The sequence below is a fragment of the Perna viridis genome, chromosome 3 (assembly GCF_037379345.1).
Source record: "Perna viridis isolate PV_CMFRI_1.1 ecotype Kerala chromosome 3, ASM3737934v1, whole genome shotgun sequence".
NCBI classification, from domain to species: domain Eukaryota; kingdom Metazoa; phylum Mollusca; class Bivalvia; order Mytilida; family Mytilidae; genus Perna; species Perna viridis.
In genome coordinates this window covers 41,568,141-41,590,162 of record NC_142447.1, presented here as the reverse complement: position 1 = coordinate 41,590,162, position 22,022 = coordinate 41,568,141, and the positions used below count along the sequence as shown (strand labels likewise).

At 31.9% G+C, this 22,022-nt stretch overlaps 1 protein-coding gene across 3 annotated transcripts in view; it reads left to right on the top strand.

Moving 5' to 3' along the window:
* Window positions 1-22,022, top strand: part of LOC148622299 (3'-5' RNA helicase YTHDC2-like) — a 43,203-nt gene that overhangs the window by 9,466 nt on the left and 11,715 nt on the right. For all 3 annotated transcript variants that reach the window (XM_088572063.1, XM_088572062.1, XM_088572064.1), the window contains 19 exons: window positions 487-577; window positions 2,791-2,978; window positions 4,485-4,687; window positions 7,813-7,979; window positions 8,462-8,564; window positions 9,578-9,734; window positions 12,007-12,061; window positions 12,240-12,411; window positions 13,449-13,584; window positions 14,087-14,279; window positions 14,592-14,767; window positions 15,033-15,120; window positions 15,388-15,475; window positions 16,692-16,772; window positions 17,946-18,028; window positions 18,439-18,544; window positions 19,045-19,164; window positions 19,449-19,614; window positions 19,959-20,065. In XM_088572063.1, the coding sequence (XP_088428189.1) occupies window positions 487-577; window positions 2,791-2,978; window positions 4,485-4,687; window positions 7,813-7,979; window positions 8,462-8,564; window positions 9,578-9,734; window positions 12,007-12,061; window positions 12,240-12,411; window positions 13,449-13,584; window positions 14,087-14,279; window positions 14,592-14,767; window positions 15,033-15,120; window positions 15,388-15,475; window positions 16,692-16,772; window positions 17,946-18,028; window positions 18,439-18,544; window positions 19,045-19,164; window positions 19,449-19,614; window positions 19,959-20,065 (2,480 nt within the window). The remainder of the gene's footprint in view (window positions 1-486; window positions 578-2,790; window positions 2,979-4,484; window positions 4,688-7,812; window positions 7,980-8,461; window positions 8,565-9,577; window positions 9,735-12,006; window positions 12,062-12,239; window positions 12,412-13,448; window positions 13,585-14,086; window positions 14,280-14,591; window positions 14,768-15,032; window positions 15,121-15,387; window positions 15,476-16,691; window positions 16,773-17,945; window positions 18,029-18,438; window positions 18,545-19,044; window positions 19,165-19,448; window positions 19,615-19,958; window positions 20,066-22,022) is intronic.

Sequence of the window (22,022 nt, the reverse complement as noted above, 5' to 3'; positions counted from 1 at the left end):
AATAAGAAATAAAATCTACAAATCTGCACTATTCTAGTTATTTTTTGGATAGATGGAAAGTAAATGATTAATCTAAAATTGGCATAATCTTCACAACTTGGAACCAGTCTTCAAACACACTTATGTAAACTAGGGTCTCTGTAACGTATACCATGTACTGTGTATTTGTGTTAAAGGGATCAAGATACAAAAGGTCCAAACTGAAACTTTGTTTAATTTCTAAAAAAAAAAAAAAACATAAAACTTGACTGATGTGTCAAATATGCCCCATTATGATCTTATTCACAGTTTAGGGTTCTACCATTGCTGTCATCACATTGAGCATTTTATTTTCTGCTCATTGAATAATGGTAGCATATTCAAGTACATGACTTTTGTATGTATATATTGGCAAAAAATAAATACACATCAAAATCCAAGTATGTATGTAAGTAATTTATTTGTGTAACTAAATTTTGAATAACATGTTCCTCTATTGGTTTTTAGTTCTGGAATTTCCGTCATCATTAACAGCTACAGAGAGAGCTTATGTGCATAGATTATGTCAAGGAATGGGTTTCCATACTCAAAGCAGTGGGTAAGCAGTTTTCAGCCTAATGTTTTCTGACAATTATTGTCCCATACCAATGTGCTCTGAAAAGTTTGAGGTATATAGTGGCCATGCAATTTTTTAATGCATTTATCCCCAGTATTCATCAGCAACTTAACATATACCGCTGAATGGAATTTGGTGAAACACATACATACACTCTTTATCATATGATGCCATTGTACACCTTGTATATTGCAAATTTGTTGAAATGACATTTTGGGTTTCATGATGCAAAACATTTACCTTGTCAACATCAACAAAGGGCAAGGTGAGCCATTTTTTCATCCGCAACTCCTCCAAAACTGGTGAAAAATTTGCACTGATATGATAGTATAGCACTGGTCTTTGCAGCACTGTCCTGCATCCAAAGACAATATGATTTCTGTACATTAATTTGAGTATAGGTTTATGGATTACAGTGAAATAAACCACTAGGTGCCATGCCACAAAGAAAAGGCTGAGAATGATTTAGGGGGTTGTGACTTGATCCATTTAGGAATAAGGGCCAAAAAGGGGAGCATAAGCAAGCATATTCCTGGTTTGCAGACAATAACTTGATTTAAACTAGTATGAATCTGAATTAATATGAACCATAATGTGCCATACCACAAAAAAAAAAAAAAGACTGGGATTGATTTTGGGGCTTGTGACTTCATTGGTTTAGGAATAAGGGTCCAAAAGGGTGTCAGAAACAAGTACTTTCCTGATCTCTTAGAAATTGTATAACAGGGTAACATATCATTTATAGAAAAGGGTAGATTGATTTTGAGGGTTGTGACTTGAACTATTAATAAGGAATTTGTGGTTAAATAAATATTTTCTGGTGTCTTGGCAAAATCTTTAGTAAAAGTACATTGATCTCCATGAAACTGTACTACAAGGTTTCACTGTATGACAGGAAAGCTTTGATTGATTTAAATGGTTAAAACTCTAACCATTTAGGAAATAAGAGCAAAGAGTACTCAGAAATAAGAAATTTTTTCTACTTCGTATACTTATTACTGTAAACGTATTAATGGTCAACATGTTTGCGGGTGTTAATTTTCACAGGTTTTAAGGTTGAAGAAAGTTTTTCAATAGTGTCGGCAGTTTTTGATTCCTCTTTTGATCAAATATTTTACTGTTAAAATTTCAAAGAAATCAATGATGGTTGTAATTACGACATTAACTAATGGGCAAGTCTGTATATATAGTTTCCTATGACCATTTAAATCTAACAGTGTATTCTTACGTAAATCTAAAAAGAACTCACTCAATTGCCCAAGCTGTGGCTTATTGTAGGGATTTACTTTTGGTACTTTAATTTCATGTTTTCATATTAATTTTTTATTGACAGTTCTCAGTGTGTGTATTCAACAGTAATCTTTTATCAGTGATTACCTGTAGTGTGTGTTTGACACTTACATTTTGTTCTTTTTGTGAAAAGAATGTTTGCACAGTACTGATTTCTATTCTTTGATGTGCAAGGTACTCTATGGTCACTGATACAAATCATTATATAAACAAGATCATAAATTTAGAATTTTAACCCACATGCATTTACCATATATGTTTTTATATGTGACTAAGTATAAATTCATACTTGAATGCATTGAATGATACAAACCTTACACAAAAGTTTCTATTCAAAATTGTGGAAACCATGATTATAACAGTCAAAAGACTTGGTAATGTGATATATTTTCGTGGGTACTAATTTTCGCGTTCTTGAGGCAACTGTGAAAATAGCAAAAATTAGTACACTGTGAAAATTGATACGTTTACAGTATTTCTTTTGTCTAATTGCAAATTCAGATGTCTTGTACAACTTTTATTCTGAAGCTTACTAGAAGCTTATACTGTATCAAGCATTTAATCACAATCCAAATTCAGAGCTGTATCAAGTGTGAATGTTGTGTCCAAACTTGTCCAAACTGCTTAGGGTTCGATTTCTGGGTCATATTAAGCCATGCCCTGCCAAGTGATTTATTTTTTAGGGGTTAGGTATCTGAGTGAAGATTAAGTGCTTTCTCTGCTGTCTTGTTATTCATGTGAAATTGTGGTGGTAACAAATCTTGATTTTTTTTTTCTGATTTTTTTCTTACATTTTTATATTATTATTATTCTTTACATTACCAGTAATATTTTTCAAGAACTGGAATGAAATTCTATTCATAATCAATATATTACATTCTAATATGAGAATAACTTAACCATAGGAAAAAGGCAAATAGATATCTATCAGTGTACAAGAAGGAGGGAAAGATGGCTACTCAGTCAGCAGCTGGTCTACATATGGTGAGAAACTCCAGGCAACAAATTCACAGTCTTCTGCAACGCTTCCCTCTGACCAGTAAAGAAAGACAGGATTTGCTACCTAAAACAGAAAAATGTTCAGTAAATGAAGGTTTGATTATTTTCATTACATACTGGTCCACTTCTGTTTTAATAATAAGTATATAAATGTTTCATACCTGCCAACTTACACGATTTAAGTGTGTTTTTCAAGATTTTGACCATTTGTCCCGCTAACATGATTTTTCAGCTCAAATTCATCCCAAAACCCGATTTTGTCAAAATTATGTAGAAAATTCCTAATTCAAACCCCTAAATTTGTGTTTCAATCACATTTCTTTGGTTAGAAGAGTCATAAATCTGACAAAAGGTGTTAATTGCTGTCTAAACAGGAAAAGGAATGTTTAATGATCGGTAAATTATCGCCATAATCCCTGAGGAGCAATCAGCTGATCAGGGTTATCGGTGATGATTGACAATTAGAAAATGAATCTGGATTGGATCAACAACTATTTTATGAACAGCAAATTACTTTCTTAAGAATAACTTCCACTGCACAATTAAATTGTCAAATACTGTACAAGTCAATTTAATAGGTATAAAATTTGTAGAACCATATAAATTATAAATTAACCAGTGTTTATACAAAATTAGTTACCTCCCCTACAGTTTTCAATTATTTTTTGTTATTTCAACAGTTACCAGGGGCGGATCCAGGATTTTAGATTAAGGGGGGTACACAGTTAAAATTTTGCAGAGCGGAGCAAGGCGAACAATTTTTTGAGGTTATATTTTTGAAATATTCTTCTAGAGTGGGTGCAATGTAAATATCTTTTGTGGTAAAATTAGCAAGAAATTAAAGTTTCAACCTAAAACTGCCTAAATCTACTCCTGACAACCCATGCTTTGCAAATTTTAGCGGGGGCACACACCTGCCACGCCCCTGCCTGAATCCACCCCTGGTTACAGTATATTTCCCAAAAGTTTTGTTTGCAATTGTTAAAAGAAATACTATATATTGTAAATTGTGATGATTTTTGATATTTGGTATCTGCAATATTGAATTTTTGTTACATGTATATACTGGTGTGACTGTGCAGAGGTCTGTAATTAATTTATAACAATATTTTAGAATTGAAGTTGCTCTTAAAGTATGTGTAGGGAAGATGTTCACAATGTATTTATGATAGTAGATAAACATAAAATGGTTTCTCATTTATTTATTCAACTTCAATAAGGTTTGGAGGAATCCACCACAAAAAGGGGCTTACAAACATCAATTAATTACAATGCATGCAAATGCTGGTCAACTGAAAAAGGCCCTGTATTATTATCTTATTCAAACATTACAACAGAAAAACCCATACAGCTTGCAAAAAATGTCGTGAAATTAAGCTTTCATACACCAGGCCTGAAAAACTCATGGGGATTTTCAAAGGTTGGCAGGTATGATGTTTTCCATTGATGAACAAATCATTTATTGCCTATAAACAGGACCATTTGGCTTGATATGAATACCATTAATTTAACAACATTTTTTCTTGGGAAAGTTTTTCAGCTTACTTTTGCTGAGATTTTTCACATTTGTAGTTTTGAATTTGTCTTCTTTTCATTACAGTTACAAAAGAACTAAATAAAACAACAATTGGAAGATTGAATAATGGTGTTGCTCAAATCCCTCCAAAAAGAGGTAGTTCTGATTTGGACTCATTTAGAACAACTCTGCCTGTTTTTAAATATAAAGATGAAATCCTTGAAGCAATCAATTCAAACCAAGCTGTTTTAGTATCAGGAGAAACAGGATCTGGCAAAACTACACAGGTGTGATCTGCTAATTATGTGGCATAGGAGATTAATGATAATTTTGTTTATTCTGTAAATCAATTTTTTTGTGGTGTATTAATATTCACTTTATTCATTGAAATTGTATACAGAGAATTGGAAAATTTTAATCAGAAAAATTATTGCTATCCACTTTGATTTGAAATACTGATTTTTCCCCCCATAATCTTCAAAATTGATACCCATGAATATGTCCATGAAAATTAGCAACTAGGAGATTTATAAAGGGATGTTGATATTGAAGAATTTTTCATTGTAGGTCTGGATCTTTCTTTATTAAGCCTTTAAAGGAGACATGACACAAAATTGTTCTTTTCAGTAATATTTATTTAATAAAACCCTAAAAATTTTATTTAAAAGTATGTTAAAGAGGCACTCACCAGGTTAGTTCTAAATGAAGTTAGAAGGACTTGTTTGTGTTTTTGCAGCAATTTAATTAGTTTAAACATATTTTATTTGTCAAATAACGAAAAAAGATTGGACACAAGTAAATTCATACTTGTAATGCCCAATACTATATAAGTACTGCAACTGCATCATTAGTTCTCAATCTCTTATTTTGATATATTGAACTTGAAACATGTGCCCCAAAAAAGTTAATACATATTTGAATATCACTATAATAGATAATGCAGAATGGATTACTGCATTGCATGCGGGTGCAAAGGCACAGGACTAAGTTGTTTCCATTTTGTGTCAGCTATTTATTTTTGTATGGCATGGCTCCCCTGTAATGAATCAACTACAGTTTTGAATACATTTATTGGACAGCAGAATACTACCAAATTACTAACACTCTCTGTAAAACAATTGTAATGTTTTAGCAATATGGTGCTGTCGTCATCATCTGTATCATCATCATTGTTATCCGTAGATACTTCACTTGATTTTTGTGCAATAACTTAAGTATTAGTTTGTTGATCTTTATACAATTTTATAGCAAGGTTTTAAACCACTAAAGGAATGTTGGTAATGATTTTGGTGGATATGGCTAATACAATTTTGGAATTAGGGGCTGAAAACAAGCATTTGAATGAATTTAACATGAGTTGATATGAAAGTTTCTTTTTTAAATTGTACCTCAAGGTGCTCTATCTCTGAAGGAATGTTGGAATCGACTTTGGTTGTTGTAACAGAAACCTTTTATGAACTTGGGGCAAAATAAAGATCACTTTGATCTGGTCAAATTCTTTTCCTATGTCAAACCAAATATAAAGATGCATAGAGTTTAAATGTTGTGTCAATACTTGCCCTACGTGTTCAGGGTGCAACTTCTACAGTTGTAACAAGCTGTGCTCTGTGAAGCATTTTTTATCATATAAATTTGGCATTTCTAGACAATTGAACAAAATGTTAGAACAAGTTTTTGTGGGTAAAGGTAACCTGAAATAAGCAAACTTTTAAGAGCTTAGAATTTTTACAGCATATTGCATAATATTAAAAACTACTTCTGTAAAGTGTATCATAATCAAGTGCAGTAAACAATTGTAGGAGATAAACAAGAAAGCCTTAAGCCAAATTTGAGATGTATAAAGCTAATGAAACCTGTTGATTTTCACTTCTTATTGAAAACTGAAAAAATGATCAATCTTCTTTAGTCAAGTGAAACATACCAGTATATTATATTAGTTTTCCTCTTGTTCTATTTGTACAAAATTATGCAATGAGTTTTTAAAAGACCTCTGAAAATTTGCCATCACATAATGGTAAGGTGTGGTCAAGTCTGTAGATATTTGGTTTTCAGGCAGTGACTTAAGTATAAGTTGGTTGATCTTAATAAAAAAATACAAAAAAGTTCCAAACTACAGAAGAGAGACTGGTATTAATTTGGTTATGGCCCCCAACTGTTTAAGAATTATGGGCCAAAACAAGCATTGTATGGGTTTTGCCCATCATTGAAGAACCTATGGTGACCAGTAGAATTTATATTGTTCTTTCCTTGGCATTTAGTGGATAGCTATCTCATTGGCAATCATACCACATCTCCATTTTTTTTCATAATATTAACTATATAATTCCAGTAAAAGCATATGGATAATATGATATTGCTCCACAACTTTCTATTCCTCAAAGTACATACTTGAATTGATTTTAAGGGTTTACATTTGAAATATGTAGGAGTGAGGGACCAGAAACAAGCATTTTCCAGAAGTCCAGACAATAAGTTAACTAAAAATGAGATGGATCTCATTGAAATTGGTGTCATACCACCAAAAGAAGGCTAGGATTTATTTTTGGAGTTGCAACTTGACTCATAGTAGGTAGTAGGGGCCAAACAGTTGCTAGACACATTTTCCTTGTGAATGGATCTCTTTAAAATTCTACCACATAGTGTCATACCCCCAAGTAAAGGTTGGGATTGATTTTGGGGGTTCCTGACAGGAACCATGTAGGAATTAAGGGTGAAAAAAAATCCAATTAGAATATGATTAAATTCTTTTTCTGTGTATCATATAACAATCAAACTACAAAGCTGTATCAAGTTTGAATTGTGTTTTCATATTTGGACCAACTTTTCGAGATTTGGCCCCTGCAGTCTTATCTTATCTGTATCCTGCAAAGCATTTTGTTGTAAGATTATATACAGTTATTTAATTTTCAGCCTTTTAAAATTTTCATGTATTCAGGTTGAAATAGAGACCTTTAACCCGTTAGAACAAGGTTTTTCTTGCTTTTCACTTATGACAAACAAATCACAGTCTGAGGCATTTACCACATTTTCAATTTTTGTGTCTAAATGAAAATGCAGTCACAGCCATTGTAACATTTATCGAGATATTTATTGGCAAGTTTTAACATTTTTTTCTGTATTATTACTATCTCCCAGTAATATCATGATACTAAGAAATAATGATAATTTCTTATTACAATGCTACATCAAATAAACTTCGACATCATTTATGAAACAGAATTACCACTGTTTTTAATGTTTCAAACTCAATAGTTATTTGTCAGTATTATGCAATTACTATGGAATTATTCGCAATGAATAATTAAGATTTAAGGTCAAATTATTTTTAAAACAACTACATTTGTCATTATACATACATTTATTATTATTGATGATTAGAATTAACTGAAAGTTTGTTTTTTTTTTATACCAGGTTCCACAGATGGTTTTAGACTTCTGTTGTGAAAATAACAAAGCATGCAGAATATTCTGTACACAACCAAGAAGAATTGCTGCTCTTAGTATCGCAGAAAGAGTGTCTGCAGAAAGAGGTGAAAAAATTGGTCAAACTGTAGGATATCAAATAAGATTGGAGAGCAAGTGAGTTAAATTTATTAAACATTGGCAATATGTTTGCATGACACTCCTTGTTATGAATTGATGAATTCATGACAAATTATCCTGTATGAATATGAAAGTATAGATATAAGCACAATTACTGTAAACCTATTTTTTTCATGGTTGCTAATTTCACTGAAATCTTTAAATTTTCTATATAACTCGATAATGATTTTCACTGATTTGAATGTTCAAAATTTTATTTTGCCAAAGTGTTAAAAAACCAATTTTGAAGAAACTATTTTTCATACTTTTTTATAGTAAAAGTGAGAAAATCACAAACACTAGTACATTTGCAGTACTTGCTTTTACACAGTTCCATTTATAGATTTTAACGGGAATTGGCTGATCTTTATCCCATTTTCATATGGTTTTCACTGGAAACCCCTAAAGTTGTTGTACAAAAATAATGGTTATGAAGGTAATATGGTAGCTACCATAAATTGCCTTTGTGTATTTTTCAGGGTATCTCCCAAGACATTACTGACATTTTGTACAAATGGTGTTCTTTTGAGGACTCTGATGGGATCAATGGATTCTATGTCTGAGGTTACACACATTATTTTGGTAAGTTATAATTTTCTTTGTTATACTACAGTCGAACTTCACTCGCTCAAACTCGGATGGCTCGAACACCCGGGATTTTTTCGAACACAATTCAAAGTACCAAAATTTTCTGCTATATAATCAATATAAATAACCTTGGATTTCTCGAAAACTCGAACTGACTAGTCGGTCCCTTCATTAATAAATCTTAGAGAATAACCCTCACTAACTCGAACTTGTCAGCCATTTTGTCAGCTTGGGTAATAAAAGCTGTGAAAAACTGAAACCCTATCATTAATCAGTGTCATTTTAGTTAATTACAGGTAATATTTAAGTCATCACTAATTAGGTAGTTTTGATCTTAACATGAAACTGATTGAAGTTCGAGAACGTTCCGAAGTCGGTATGATGAAACCATGACAGAATATGGGATGAAAACAAATTATTGACCAATGAACCCACACTCTGGACATTTTTAAAAGAAAACACAGCATTTATAATGACTACAAATCAACATAATCTTCCGAAAGCGAATGAAAAAGATCCACGATCTAACACAACTTTGGAGGAAGTAAGCAATTTCTAACGATAAAGTCGAACTCTGACCGGCAACGAAAGAAATCCGGAAATATACGAACTTCAATTTCTCGAACTCCCGATAACTCAAACACATTTCAATGGTCCCTTGGAGTTCGAGCTACCGAGGTTTGACTGTATTACCTATAACACTAATACCTATAACTATTTTTATTATTGCAAACAAAACTTTTCTATAATACAAGTAAGAAATGAATTCTTAACTCCATCCTCTTGTTACATAGAAGTATTTTATTTATACAAATAATGAAAAGCAATCATAAGGTGTTATTGAATGTGTAAACTATCCACCTCTAGAAGCTAGTTGCTCATTTATATACTTATTGCCACTTCATATGTAGAATTAATTATAAAAGGAATAAAGGGAAAATGACATGTGCACTTAGCATTACTATAAAACAAATTATTCTGCAATTAACACAAGATGTTTATTACAGGATGAGATTCATGAAAGAGACAGATTCAGTGACTTCTTGCTGATAGCTATAAAAGACTTAATGGTTAAATATCCTAATCTAAAAGTTATTTTGATGAGTGCTGCTCTCAACATAGAATTATTCGTCAAATATATGAATGGATGCCCTGTTATGTCAGGTAAACAGATGGAGATTTTTTTTGTTCCTTTTTAATGTTTGCCCCTGATAGATTTCAGCAGGTTCTGACCATAATTTGTTTACATCTGTCGCTTAGTCCAATAGAACATATATCAGCTAAAATTTGGCAGCCTTTAATACAAATGTAGTAATCTTTTTTTAAATTGGTATGAAGCCTTTGCATGATTTATTGATTTGTGTGTATGACTTTTGTCTTGTTCAGTTCTAAACACCCTGTTTATAAAAGTGACTGCTGATTTTTAATTTTTTTTATTTCTTATCAGTTATTTGCTAGCCTAATTTTAGCTATTTGAAGTGTGGATATGTTCTAAAATTGTAACCACATCAGTTTCAGAAGAATCATTGTTTTAGTCACCAAGAAATGAAGGATTTGTGTGTTATAGTATCTCAATTCTAGAAACTGGTGCAAAAAAAATGCTGATTTTGAAATTTCCTGCCCAATTTTTAAAAATTAAAAAATTTTTGACAATTTTTCAGGGGGGAGGAGAGGAGAACCTACTTATTAATTATATTTTGCCTTATAACTAGAAACTTTTTTAATTCAGTAAGAATAAGTTGTTACCATATTAAAGGACAATTTTTGATATGATCAAAACCTTTCAGATAATGCTCTAATGTTGAACAAAGGACCCTTTACATACATACATACAGTAGACATCATTTGTAGCATTGAAAAACAAATAATTGATAGATTCACTAACATATCGATTGGAAAATACTCTTGAGTTTGGGGCATGAGCTGCTAAACAAAAAAGACTTGCAAAATTTTTACAGACTAATTTGTCAATAAACAAGGTTTTTTCTCCAACTTGGATTGTATAGTAATGTTCACTGACCACATGGTTTTGTTTACACTTATTGTGCACCATTTGCAAACATGACAAAAATGAAAACTAATACTGTCAATCTTGAATAAAGATCAACACTTAATGGTTGGAAATAATTGAATTATGCAATCAGCAAGTTCCAATGCTCCCATTGTGCACCTCCTATTTTAGATTTTGATCCATATCAATCTGGTGGGGGATGGTCACATAGTGAAACATGGACTTTGTTATTTGTGAATATAGGGCATTGGGGACCCATCTGATGGTCCCCATGTCCCCATATTCACAAATGACGATCTCCTACCTGTTACTTATGGCAAACCAAAGTGGAAAAAAATTAGTGTTTTCTAATATTAATGATTTTTTAATATTACAAATTTGATTTTTAATATTATAAAACCCTTTTTTGATATTAAAAAATCATTTTTTGATATTAAAAATTCAATTGAATTTTAATATTAAAAAACGACTTTTGATATTAGAAATTGATTTTCTAATATTAGAAAATGAATTTGCTGTATTCAGTAATGATTTTTTAATATTAGAAAATCATTTTGTAATATTAAAAAATGTGACTGATTTTGCAATATTGCAAAGTGATTTTTTAATATTAGAAATTCATTTTCAAATATTACAAATTCAATTTGTAATATTACAAAATATGTAATATTTTATAATAATACTAAATCAGGATTTTATAATATTACAAAATAAATTTTTAATGTTACAAAATGAATTTTTAATATTAAAAAAATAATTTTGTAATGTTAAAAAAATGATTTTGTAATATTAAAAATTTATTTAACAAAATATTGATTTTTGTCCACTTTGGCTTGCCATAGTTACTCTTCCTATACCACTGAATGGAATTAAATGTAATTTTCACAAATTCTTATTACATGTTCCCATTGTGCTCCTCCTATTTTAGATTTGATCAGAATAAATCTGAGTGTGTATTAAAGAAAAACATGGACTTTGTCATTTGTAAATATGGGGACATGGGATTACCCACTCTTATCTGTTACTCCTCCTATACCACTATATGGAATTGAATGAAACTTTCACAGAATCTTTATAACATGTTCTCATTGTGCACCTCCTATTTTAGATTTTATCCACATCAATCTTGGGATTTCACATAGATAAACATGGACTTAATCATTTATGAATATGGAGTTATGGGGGATCCAATGACAAAAACTTTGATATACGAATTGGGCTCGAACCCATGAAAATGCTCGGCACAGTCTTTCTTATTCCCTCGGTTCCAAGCTTCATCTATATCTCAGTTTTATGTCAAGTCAGTGCACTGTTATTGTCTATCACTACACATTAATTAAAATCAAGTCATGCACTAGTATTCACAAGTACTTTTATCCAATACAAGGACCATTTTGCTTTAAACTTTTAATTTTGTCTTTGCAGTACCTGGAACTTTATTCGAAGTCCAAGAGTATTTCCTAGAAGATGTTTTAAAATGGTGAGTATGAAATATAACAGTTTTTGTATTACAACTTATCAAATTTTAGAGCTTAAAAATTGTAAAATTAAGTTGATTGGATATTTGCATGTACAGATTTTCAAATAATGTATTAAGTAGGACTGTGACTTTAGATGTGTCTTAGCACTTAAAATTACATCATATTCTAAAACTGAAGGACTGGATATACAAACAAAAAAATGGAAAAAATGAAAATGGAGGAAAAGCATGTTGAGAAGCAGAATGAAGAGTTACAGAAATGGTGTTCAACAATATGTGCAGATGAAGATGAACAAGAAGATGAAATTGAGGACAGTTATGTACAAAGTGAAACAGATAATGTTTCTGAGGTATGATTTAGGGTGGTGGATGATCATTTATACCCCCAAGCTTTGCAGGAAGTATATCATGGTGTCTGTCTGTCTGTCTGTCCATCCTTAACTTTTTCATTACACTTTTCCCTGCAACTACTTATCAAGTCACTTGATATTTTGATTGAAGCCTTATATAGATTTGCCATATTGTGGTATTCCATTTGCCATCAACTTCCTGTTTGACAACTTTGTTTGTATTTTGACCATATGGTTATTGGGGTGAAGCAGGGCGATTCTTAGGTGAGTTTTGCTCAAGAGTTTTCTAACCAATTCATCACCAAAAGTTAAGATGTTACTAAGTTCATTTACTAATAAAAATATGATAATAATATATTTTACCAATTTGCTAGTTTTTTTTTCAGTATGTTTAATTTCTTTAATCATTTTTCTGGACAGACATTATTTTGCTTCATTAATTTCTGAATATTGTAACTAAAAAAAAAAAATTTAAATTAAGGATTATTCAGTTTTTTTTTTTTAAACTTTCCATGGCCCTTAAACTTAATATGGCTATGACTTTGCACTCTGTCTGCCTGTCATACAATGCTTTCAGTCGTTCATATGTAATTCATTTGTACATGTTTCATATCAAATATTTAAATGAAGTAGACTTGATTTCACATGCTTTCATATTGGATGCTTTTCAGTGATGACCAATTTTATTATTACATTACAGTGCTATGTTGTAACCTAGATACAACCTTCATTTTTTGTCTGACTTCTTGCAAACTTAAATAAATGTTGGTAACCATAAAGACTGAATATATTTTCACAGAAATATATTGACAGGGAGGGGATTTAGGTTCAAATTATGGATTGTGCTTGTTCCTTGGATAGAGCCTTTATGTAAGATTACCTTCGAACTTAGATGAAGTTTCTGGTACCATAAAAGCATTGAGCTGACTGATTTCCACAAAATTTAAATTAAGGTAACTGCTTAGTATTAAATATGAGGATGTTTTTTGGTATGTGAGCAAGCAGTATGTTCACTGAGGTTCTTTCATTTTCGTTAGATAGGAGCTGAGAAAGAAAACTTGGAGCCATGGGTAGTAAAAGAAATGGATCATCTCCTAAGTGTTGCTTGGTTAACTGGAAAGGAAGATTCTTTTTCACAAATTTTTCACTTACTCCTAAGTGAGAATGTTAGTGGTAAGAAAAATTCATGTGTTTTTATTATGTGATTTTAAGAAGTGAGTGTCACTTTTATTTTTGAGGACTTCAATGTACTGTTGATAGTGTAAATGAATATATATATTTAACCCTCCACTCAACAAGTGAGTGGTATATTAGAATCACCTTGTCTGTCTGTAATTCTGTCTGTCTCACTTTTGCTTCAATTATCTTGTTCCCAATGGATGAATTGATTTCAAATTTGGTGTGTGGCTTCATGAAGGTGGGGCATAAATTGTAAGTGAATTTGGATTCTAACTTATATCAACTTTCTGTTTTGTAGGACTGTAGGACTTTGCCATTTCTCGCTCTATGGAATGATAAGAGAAAATTTTCATCACAAAAATCTGAACTCCCAATAGATGGATTAATTTTAAATTTAATGTTTGGCTTCATATAGATGGGATATACCTTGTAAATGATTTGTTTGCTCTCAGATATCAACTTCATGTTTATCATTATACTTTCTTTTTCATTTTAGTTGATTATCAACACAGTGAAACAAGTATTACCCCATTAATGGTGGCAGCTGGACGTGGGTTTACAGCTATAGTTGAGCAGTTACTGAATCTTGGTGCCAATATCAATATTAAAGCTGCAAATGACTGGACTTCTTTGTACTTAGCACAGAAATTTAAACATACTGCCATTTGTGAACTGTTAGAGGCCAATATGTAAGATTTTAAGGAGCTGTAGTTCTACTTATGCCATGATTACAATTACTGTTCTAGAAAATAATGAACCCCTACTCAACTTGACTCTGTTAACATGTAGTTGTAATTTTGTCTTTTAGTTAAAATTCATGTAGTCTTAATGAAAAGGCATAGACTAGTAAAATCAAAGTAAGACTTTTGAAATATGTTGACACATGAGTTTCTAGTCAGAAAAATTTTTAAAAAATTAAAAATAAACAATTGTAGATTTAGATTTGGGTCTTGCCAACCATAAACTCTGTCAATGCATTGTTTTCCAATTTGATATTTGAGGGATGTTCCTGTAATAGGACCTGCTGGAGATGGTGCCATGAATCTCAACACTAAAACACTGTCACCTGAGGATAGAGACTTGTTAAATAGATACCACCATAGTTTTGATGATGAGCAAGTTGATGTAGACCTTATTCTTTGTCTTCTCATCAAAATTTTATGCACAAGTAAAAATGGTATGTGTTTAGATTTTGGTATTACTTTGTATCAGTATAATATACAAATGAATGCAACAACACAAGATCTACAAATGGTGAACTTAGAAAATAGTCTACAAATCCCTTTAAAGTCGAAAAAGAAACAATTGATAAACTTTATGATAGCTTTATAAAGGGAATTAGGATGATTTATAAATTATTTGTCAGTTTGTCTTTTAATAACAGTTTGTAGGAGGATTAAAAGCAGTGGTGTTTAATAACTTCTAAAACTTTTCCTTAACAGGTGCTTTATTAATTTTCCTGCCTGGTTATGATGATATTGTCAAGCTCAGAGATATGATAAATGAAGACACTTTCTTTGATAATTATAAGTAAGTTTTTGCACTTACATTTTGCTAATTGAATGGTTTTTTTTTACTGCATTTTTCAGTCATGTCCTTTGTTTTAGTTTTTCCCTTAATGCAAAAATATTATTTAAAGTATTTTGATCTTTATTCTTGATCAGAAGAAGAAAGTGAAGTAATTTCAATATGTGTTCAGGAGTTCAACTGTTCTTGATTTGAATTGAAACTTGTATTTGGAATTTCATTTAGACATGTAGCTTAAGTATTCCAAAATATAATTCCTTTTGGTTTTAGGTATGTGATGTATGTTCTTCATTCAGCTATGCAATCTACTGACCAGAAAAAGGTTTTCAATTCACCTCCAAATGGTGTGAGAAAAATTGTAAGTTACAGGAACTTCTATCATTGTTTTTTTTTTTTTTTTATGTATGTGCACTCGTACAATTCTGTAAAGTAATTCTCATCAAACAACCTTTATAAATTTGATTTGCTTACTTGTGTAAGATTATACTCAACATGAAATCTGGGTTATAATGGTAAGTATTGTATCAAGGTTATAATTTTACTTTATTAATTCACTTCATCTTTTCATATGTCTAAGACAGGATGTATTATGGTATACTGTTGTCCATCCGTCCGTCCAACATTTCGGACAATAACTCAGAAACACTTTCACCAACTTTTATGAAACTTTGGTGAATTGTTCATATCTATTGAAGTAAGCTCCCTTTCGATTTTTATAAATTAAAGATTTTCTGTTTCCGTGTTATGAATTTTTTTTGCTTAAAATAAGGGGGATTTTCAAGTTTTTGGGCAATAACTCAAAAACACTTTCACCAACTTTTATGAGACTGATTTTCGCCTTAAAAAAAAAGGGGGAAATTTCAAGTTTTTTGACAATAACTCAAAACACTTTCACCTACTTTTATGGAACTTTGGTGAATTGTTCATATCTATTGACATAAGCTCCCTTTAGATTTTTATAAATTTCCAATTTTTCGTTTTCATGTAATGAATTTTTATACTTAAAAAGGGGTGATTTTCAAGTTTTCGGACAATAACTCAAAAAACGCTTTCACTAACTTTTATGAAACTTTGGTGAATTGGCGTAATTTCCCTTTCAGATTTATCATTTCTGTGTTATGAATTTTTATACTTAAAAAAAGGCAGAAATGGCCAAGGAAATTTATCCATTGAAAAATCATTGAAAACAGGCCATTAGTTATGATGATCGACTAATGAATTTATAAGATACTTATATACTTGTCAGAAAAGTGTGTTTTGAACAAGATAGAAATGTATGGGTGAAAAATCAAGACATCAAACTTAGTTGAACTTGAGGTAGCCTTGATAGTGCCAAATTTTTTGTGCATTTTTTTATTTACATTTTTTTGACAGGGCTCACAGTATTTCTAGTTGATCATATAAATTTATTAAAAAGGACAAGTTAAAAGGGCAATGGACAAATCATGCACTTAAAGTGCAGCTCTTTATTAAATGAACTTCTCATTATCAATTTATATGGAAGAATACATCACAACAAACCCTTATTCCATATTATTTTCACTTATGTTTGAAGCTTTTTTCATTAATTGTAGATCTTAGCAACAAATATTGCTGAAACCAGTATAACTATAAATGATGTGGTCTATGTAATAGATGCTGGAAAAGTTAAGGAGGTGTGTATTACAGTAAGAAAATTAATTTAGCATACCTACCATAAAACAGTTGATTTTATTATTTTCTCTGTACATATGTATTCCAGAGGTTATCAGAAGTAATTATTGATATAGTGATATACATTGTTGGTGCGTTCATATCTTACAATGGAGCTGTGCTCGAAAAATTATCATCAGCCCCAGCCACACATCAAACCTTGGGCCTCTGACATTGTTACGAGAAGCTGTAGCAACTACTTTAAAGATGTACTTCACTAGCACACCTATCTATACTATACAATGTCAAACCCATTGCAAATTTTTTTATTTCTTAATATATCTCACTGTGAGTTTTGCAGTTGTGCACCAAATGTATTCATAGAGCATTATACACTTAACAGACCCTAAAACAGTTCCTGCTGAAGGAGTACTCCACTAGTGAAACTAATGAAGCATGGTTTTACACCAGTGCATAACCCATATCCAAAGTAATAAATACTCACAGAACTGACTCAAAATCTGTGGATTTTTTTCAGAAACAATGTTTTTTATGAAAGACATATTGACATTTTCATAACCTACCTACAATGCACATACAAACAGATTAGAGTATTATTGTCACTAGATAGAAATTTAAAATTCCAGTTCAATGTTAATTCATTATACCACCCCACTGGCAAAGTGGGGGGTATATAGTGATAGGGCTGTCCGTCTGTCCGTCCTTCAATCCATACTTCCTTCCATTACACAGTGGGGGACCCATCTCTTATCTGTTATTCCTTCTACACCATTTAATGGAATTTTATGAAACTTTAACAGAATCTAGATTTTGATCTGAAGCAATTGGGGGTTTCACATCTCAAAACATGGACTTAGTCATTTGTGAATATTGGGACATGTGGGTCCCATCTCTCATTTGTTACTCCTCCTACACCACTGAATTGAATTGAATGAAACTTACACAGAATCATTATTACATGTTCCTTTTGTGCACCTTTTATTTTAGATTTTGGTCCAAATCACTTTGGGAGTTTCACATATTAAAACATGTGGGTTAAATGTAGCATGTTGTCAAATAGGGAAGTAGGGTATTAAGTTTGTGAGAATTGCTCACAGTTTTTCTAGTTTTGATTTCATGCTGACAACTTTAATTCTGATTTAATGCATATTTGCAATTCTTTTTTTTTCATGTAGAAGGCCTTTGATGCTATTTTGAATGTTAGCACATTAAAAAGTAATTGGATCTCTAAAGCTAGCGCAATACAAAGAAGGGGAAGGTATGTGTATTTATGAAGTATTCACAAGTTTTTGAAGATCACTGTCACCTATCATGCCAAGTGGTATGGAAAATACATGGCTATTTTATCATGGCAGTAAACACTATGTTCAAAATATCGTAGTACAATGTACAATAGTAGTAGAATATCAAAGGTCCATTTGAAGTGGGGGGGGGGGGGTAAATGAGTTAAGTAGCACTTCAGTACAATACACAAGGAACGAACTGTACAACACAAAGAAAAAACTATAAACTGGGGTGAACTCAGATGCTTTCGGAATGGTGAGCATTTTCTGCCTCTTGGAAGATGCCTGACCTTGTGGTCTTTGAAAACCAAGTCCAGTTAAAGACTCCTAGAGGAGAACATCTATGACAGATGGAGGTCATCTTGGATTTCTATTCTAATTTCAGAGCAGGAAGATGTCAACCAGGAGTGTGTTATCACATGATGAGTACTGTCAGGTTTGGTTCACTCATTGCTTACCCTGCTCCAGAAATATTACGTTATCCATTGCAGGTATATAACAAATTGATGTTAATTTTTCTATCTTATCTTCTGGGCCTACAAAAAAAGATTTTATGACTCTGATTATGAAAATTATGGAAGACAATAATGATATTATTATTTCATTCAAACTTTGTTTTGTAAGTGCTTTCACACTTACATTTCCCAAAAGATTTGGATAAAATTAATATCTTAGGTTACTGCCATGATTACCACAGACAAATGACATGATTTTTCTGCTATGATATGGAATTATATTTTTTTTTTCAAATCCAGACTTTACCTTTCTGTTTCTTTTTTTACTGTGTCTTTTCTTTCCAATTCACCAATTTCTACTATTTCATTGGCTTTTTCAAATCATATCTGAGACAATTTCAGTAGTGAGAGTTATCTCCCTTAAAACAGGGATTTCTTAAATATTTGTTTGTAAGCACACTCAAGCCTACATTTTCCAACAGATGAAATGTTTACCAATTGTTACTTAAATGAATGGCTTTGACAATTTTTTACAGGAGCTATGTCTTCATACAAAGTTGTTAGCACCTGCTAATTATAGCATTGCTGATTTCTTAGCCAAAGCCCCAGAACCACCCCCATTTCTTATCACAAGGAATGCTGTACATGTACTGAAGGTAATTTTTAAATCATTGATAATTTTTCAAACACAAATTTTTGAATGGTACTTCTAATATTTTTCAACAATACAAGTGAACAGTGCCTTGTATTCTACATATGCTTTCAGTTTTTAATTTCTCAATTAGCGTAATTTGGTTGAGGTTAAGTCCTTTACTACTAGTCATGATCAGTGGCACCCACATTTAAAATATTGTGAAGACAATAGACTAATCCAAAGAAAGATTTAGCAATTGGTTTGAGATTTTGAAGTTTAGATGTATTTTTCTTCTTGATTTTACAGCAAATGGATGCATTAGATACATTTGAAGACTTGACAGAATTGGGACATCATTTGGCAGATTTACCAGTGGAACCAAGACTCGGCAAAATGGTCCTATATTCTGTTGTGTTGAAGTGTTTGGATCCAATTCTAACAATAGTTTGTTCATTGGCTTACAAAGATCCTTGTAAGTTATTATATAAAAGACCTTGAATATTTTTTGAAAATTGAATTAACTATTAAGCCTTGGAAATTAATACCAATGTAAATCTTGCCAAAATTATAGCTGCCACCTTAATTTCTGTTAAATATGAGATGATCAATTGACAGGAAAATCTAAACAGTAACCTCTTGATAAAAATGCAAGGTTAAAAAAGTCAATTAGACCTGAACATTAAAATCAACTGGAACTTTTAATTTCCCAACGAAGAAAGGAAGAAAAAAAAAACTATCTTTGTCAAGCCATAGTAAAACAAAAATTTTGTAGAAGTAAAGGCATTTTTCCTAATAATTAGAACTGTATATTTCTAGTTTTGTTACCTGCTCAACCATCACAGAAGAGAGCTGCAGCAATGTCCAGACATAAATTTTCAGCCTCTACCTACAGTGACCACATGAGTTTACTGAGGGCTTTTCAGGTATTAGCCTTTTTCTAGCCAAGCGTGTTCTAAAATGATTAGTCATGATTAGGTGTTTTTAACGGTGAATTTGAACTTTTATTTTATTTCAAATTTAGTTTGTGTTTTTACCTGTGCTACCAACAGTGAAAGAAGGTCTAGCAGTCAGGAAACTCTGTCACAATTAGGGGATACCTACTCAAAAAGTATTTAAACAATAGCATTCAAACCTTGCGCAATGTTTATATGCATACTGAAAATGTGCATCTTCTATTATGGATATTAAATAATTTTTTCCAACTTCTTTAACATGTTGAACTTAGCCATTGTTTGCCACTTTTTGTTGTTGGAGGTACCAATTTGTTTGGACTGTAACTCAATACCATATATCCAATTTCCAACTCGGACGTCGCCCAGTATAAAAAGGTCCAAACCTGACAGCAGATCGGACACTCTGTTGTCTTGTAAGAGTGTGGTGTCCCCAGAGGGGAATCTTAGCACACTCACATCTGGTATGGAAGGTTCCCTGACCAATTTAACTAAAAGTACCCAATCACACGTTCAGTCTGCAGACCATCTATTCCTATGCTAAAATTCTGACTGTTTCAAAATTATCAAACCATGTTCCATTACTTTAAATGATATATTTGACCTACAACGATGACGAACCATATTGTACCATATCAAAATGTGGTATTAAAAATTGCAAAACATGCAACATTCTTATAACCGACTCTTACTTGTCCAGTTCCCTTACAGACTAAACCTTCCATACAAGAAGTCATGAGGACTTAAGTTGCAAATCAACAAACTTAATATATGGATTAGAATGCAACTTATGTGGTTTAGTATATGTCAGAGAAATGCAAGAACAATTAAACAAAAGAGTGTGCAGTCATCGTTCGGGAATTAACACCACCAAATTCCCAACAGTTTATCAACACTTTAATCAACAAGATCATTCAATCCTCTCTTTTAAAGTTCGTATTTTAGAAAAAATTTACCATCCTACAAAGAGTCCCGTTCTAAGTAAAAACTATCGTAGGGAAAGAGAGGAGTACTGGATACGCAGTCTAGGTACTGCAATACCTTACAGATGCAATGACAACATCAGAAGTATAGGAAACCTTTCAAGCCGAAATAACCATAGCATAAATGTGATGAATTTATTTGACAAAAATGTAAGACGGGAAAGGAGTCATGGCCATCACCACTATACGTCACTTAAGTTACATGATGTCTCCATAGATGGTCTCCTTCCTTTCATACAAAAACCTCTTGGACTTCATCACATTAGAACCAAACTTTATTCTATACCTCTCACTCTACTACACTCCCTTTACAAAACAAGTCTTGACACTCCTGTTTCTGACCCCACCTCATCATTGTACAGACTTGTTGCCATCATTTTGGATATTGGTTTCCACAGACTCTTTAAACCAGTTTGTGTGAAAAGTCAAGATGAAGAAAAACGATCATTTCTTCTACTACAGTTTGTCAACAAAGGTATAGATGCAATTAATTTGGCTAACATCCTCCATCACAAAAACGTTACCAATGTTACTATGCAAGAAAATGGATAAAACGAGAACAAGAAGACATTGATTCTCTGTAAGAGTTGTTAAAGGCTTTGAGGTCTTTAATTTTGAAATAAATGATAGTTTTTAAGTAGGTCAATGACTGCCAAAGCTACATCAGTTTTCAAAGACCCCGATGTAGCAAAAACATTGTCTACTATACATGACAAGTATGTTGTCATACCAGCAGACAAAGCCCAAAACAACATTGTTTTTGTCTGCAAAACGTTTTACACCCAACGTTTATTGTCAGAGGTAGACATAGAAAATAATAGCAGTGATAAGACCTATACTGCTACCACACTCTCCAAAAAAGAGATTGTGGAAAACCATAAATCTGTGCTATCCTCTTTTGGTCTCTCTACCAAGGACGATGATTGTGATTTGCCATCTATGTACTG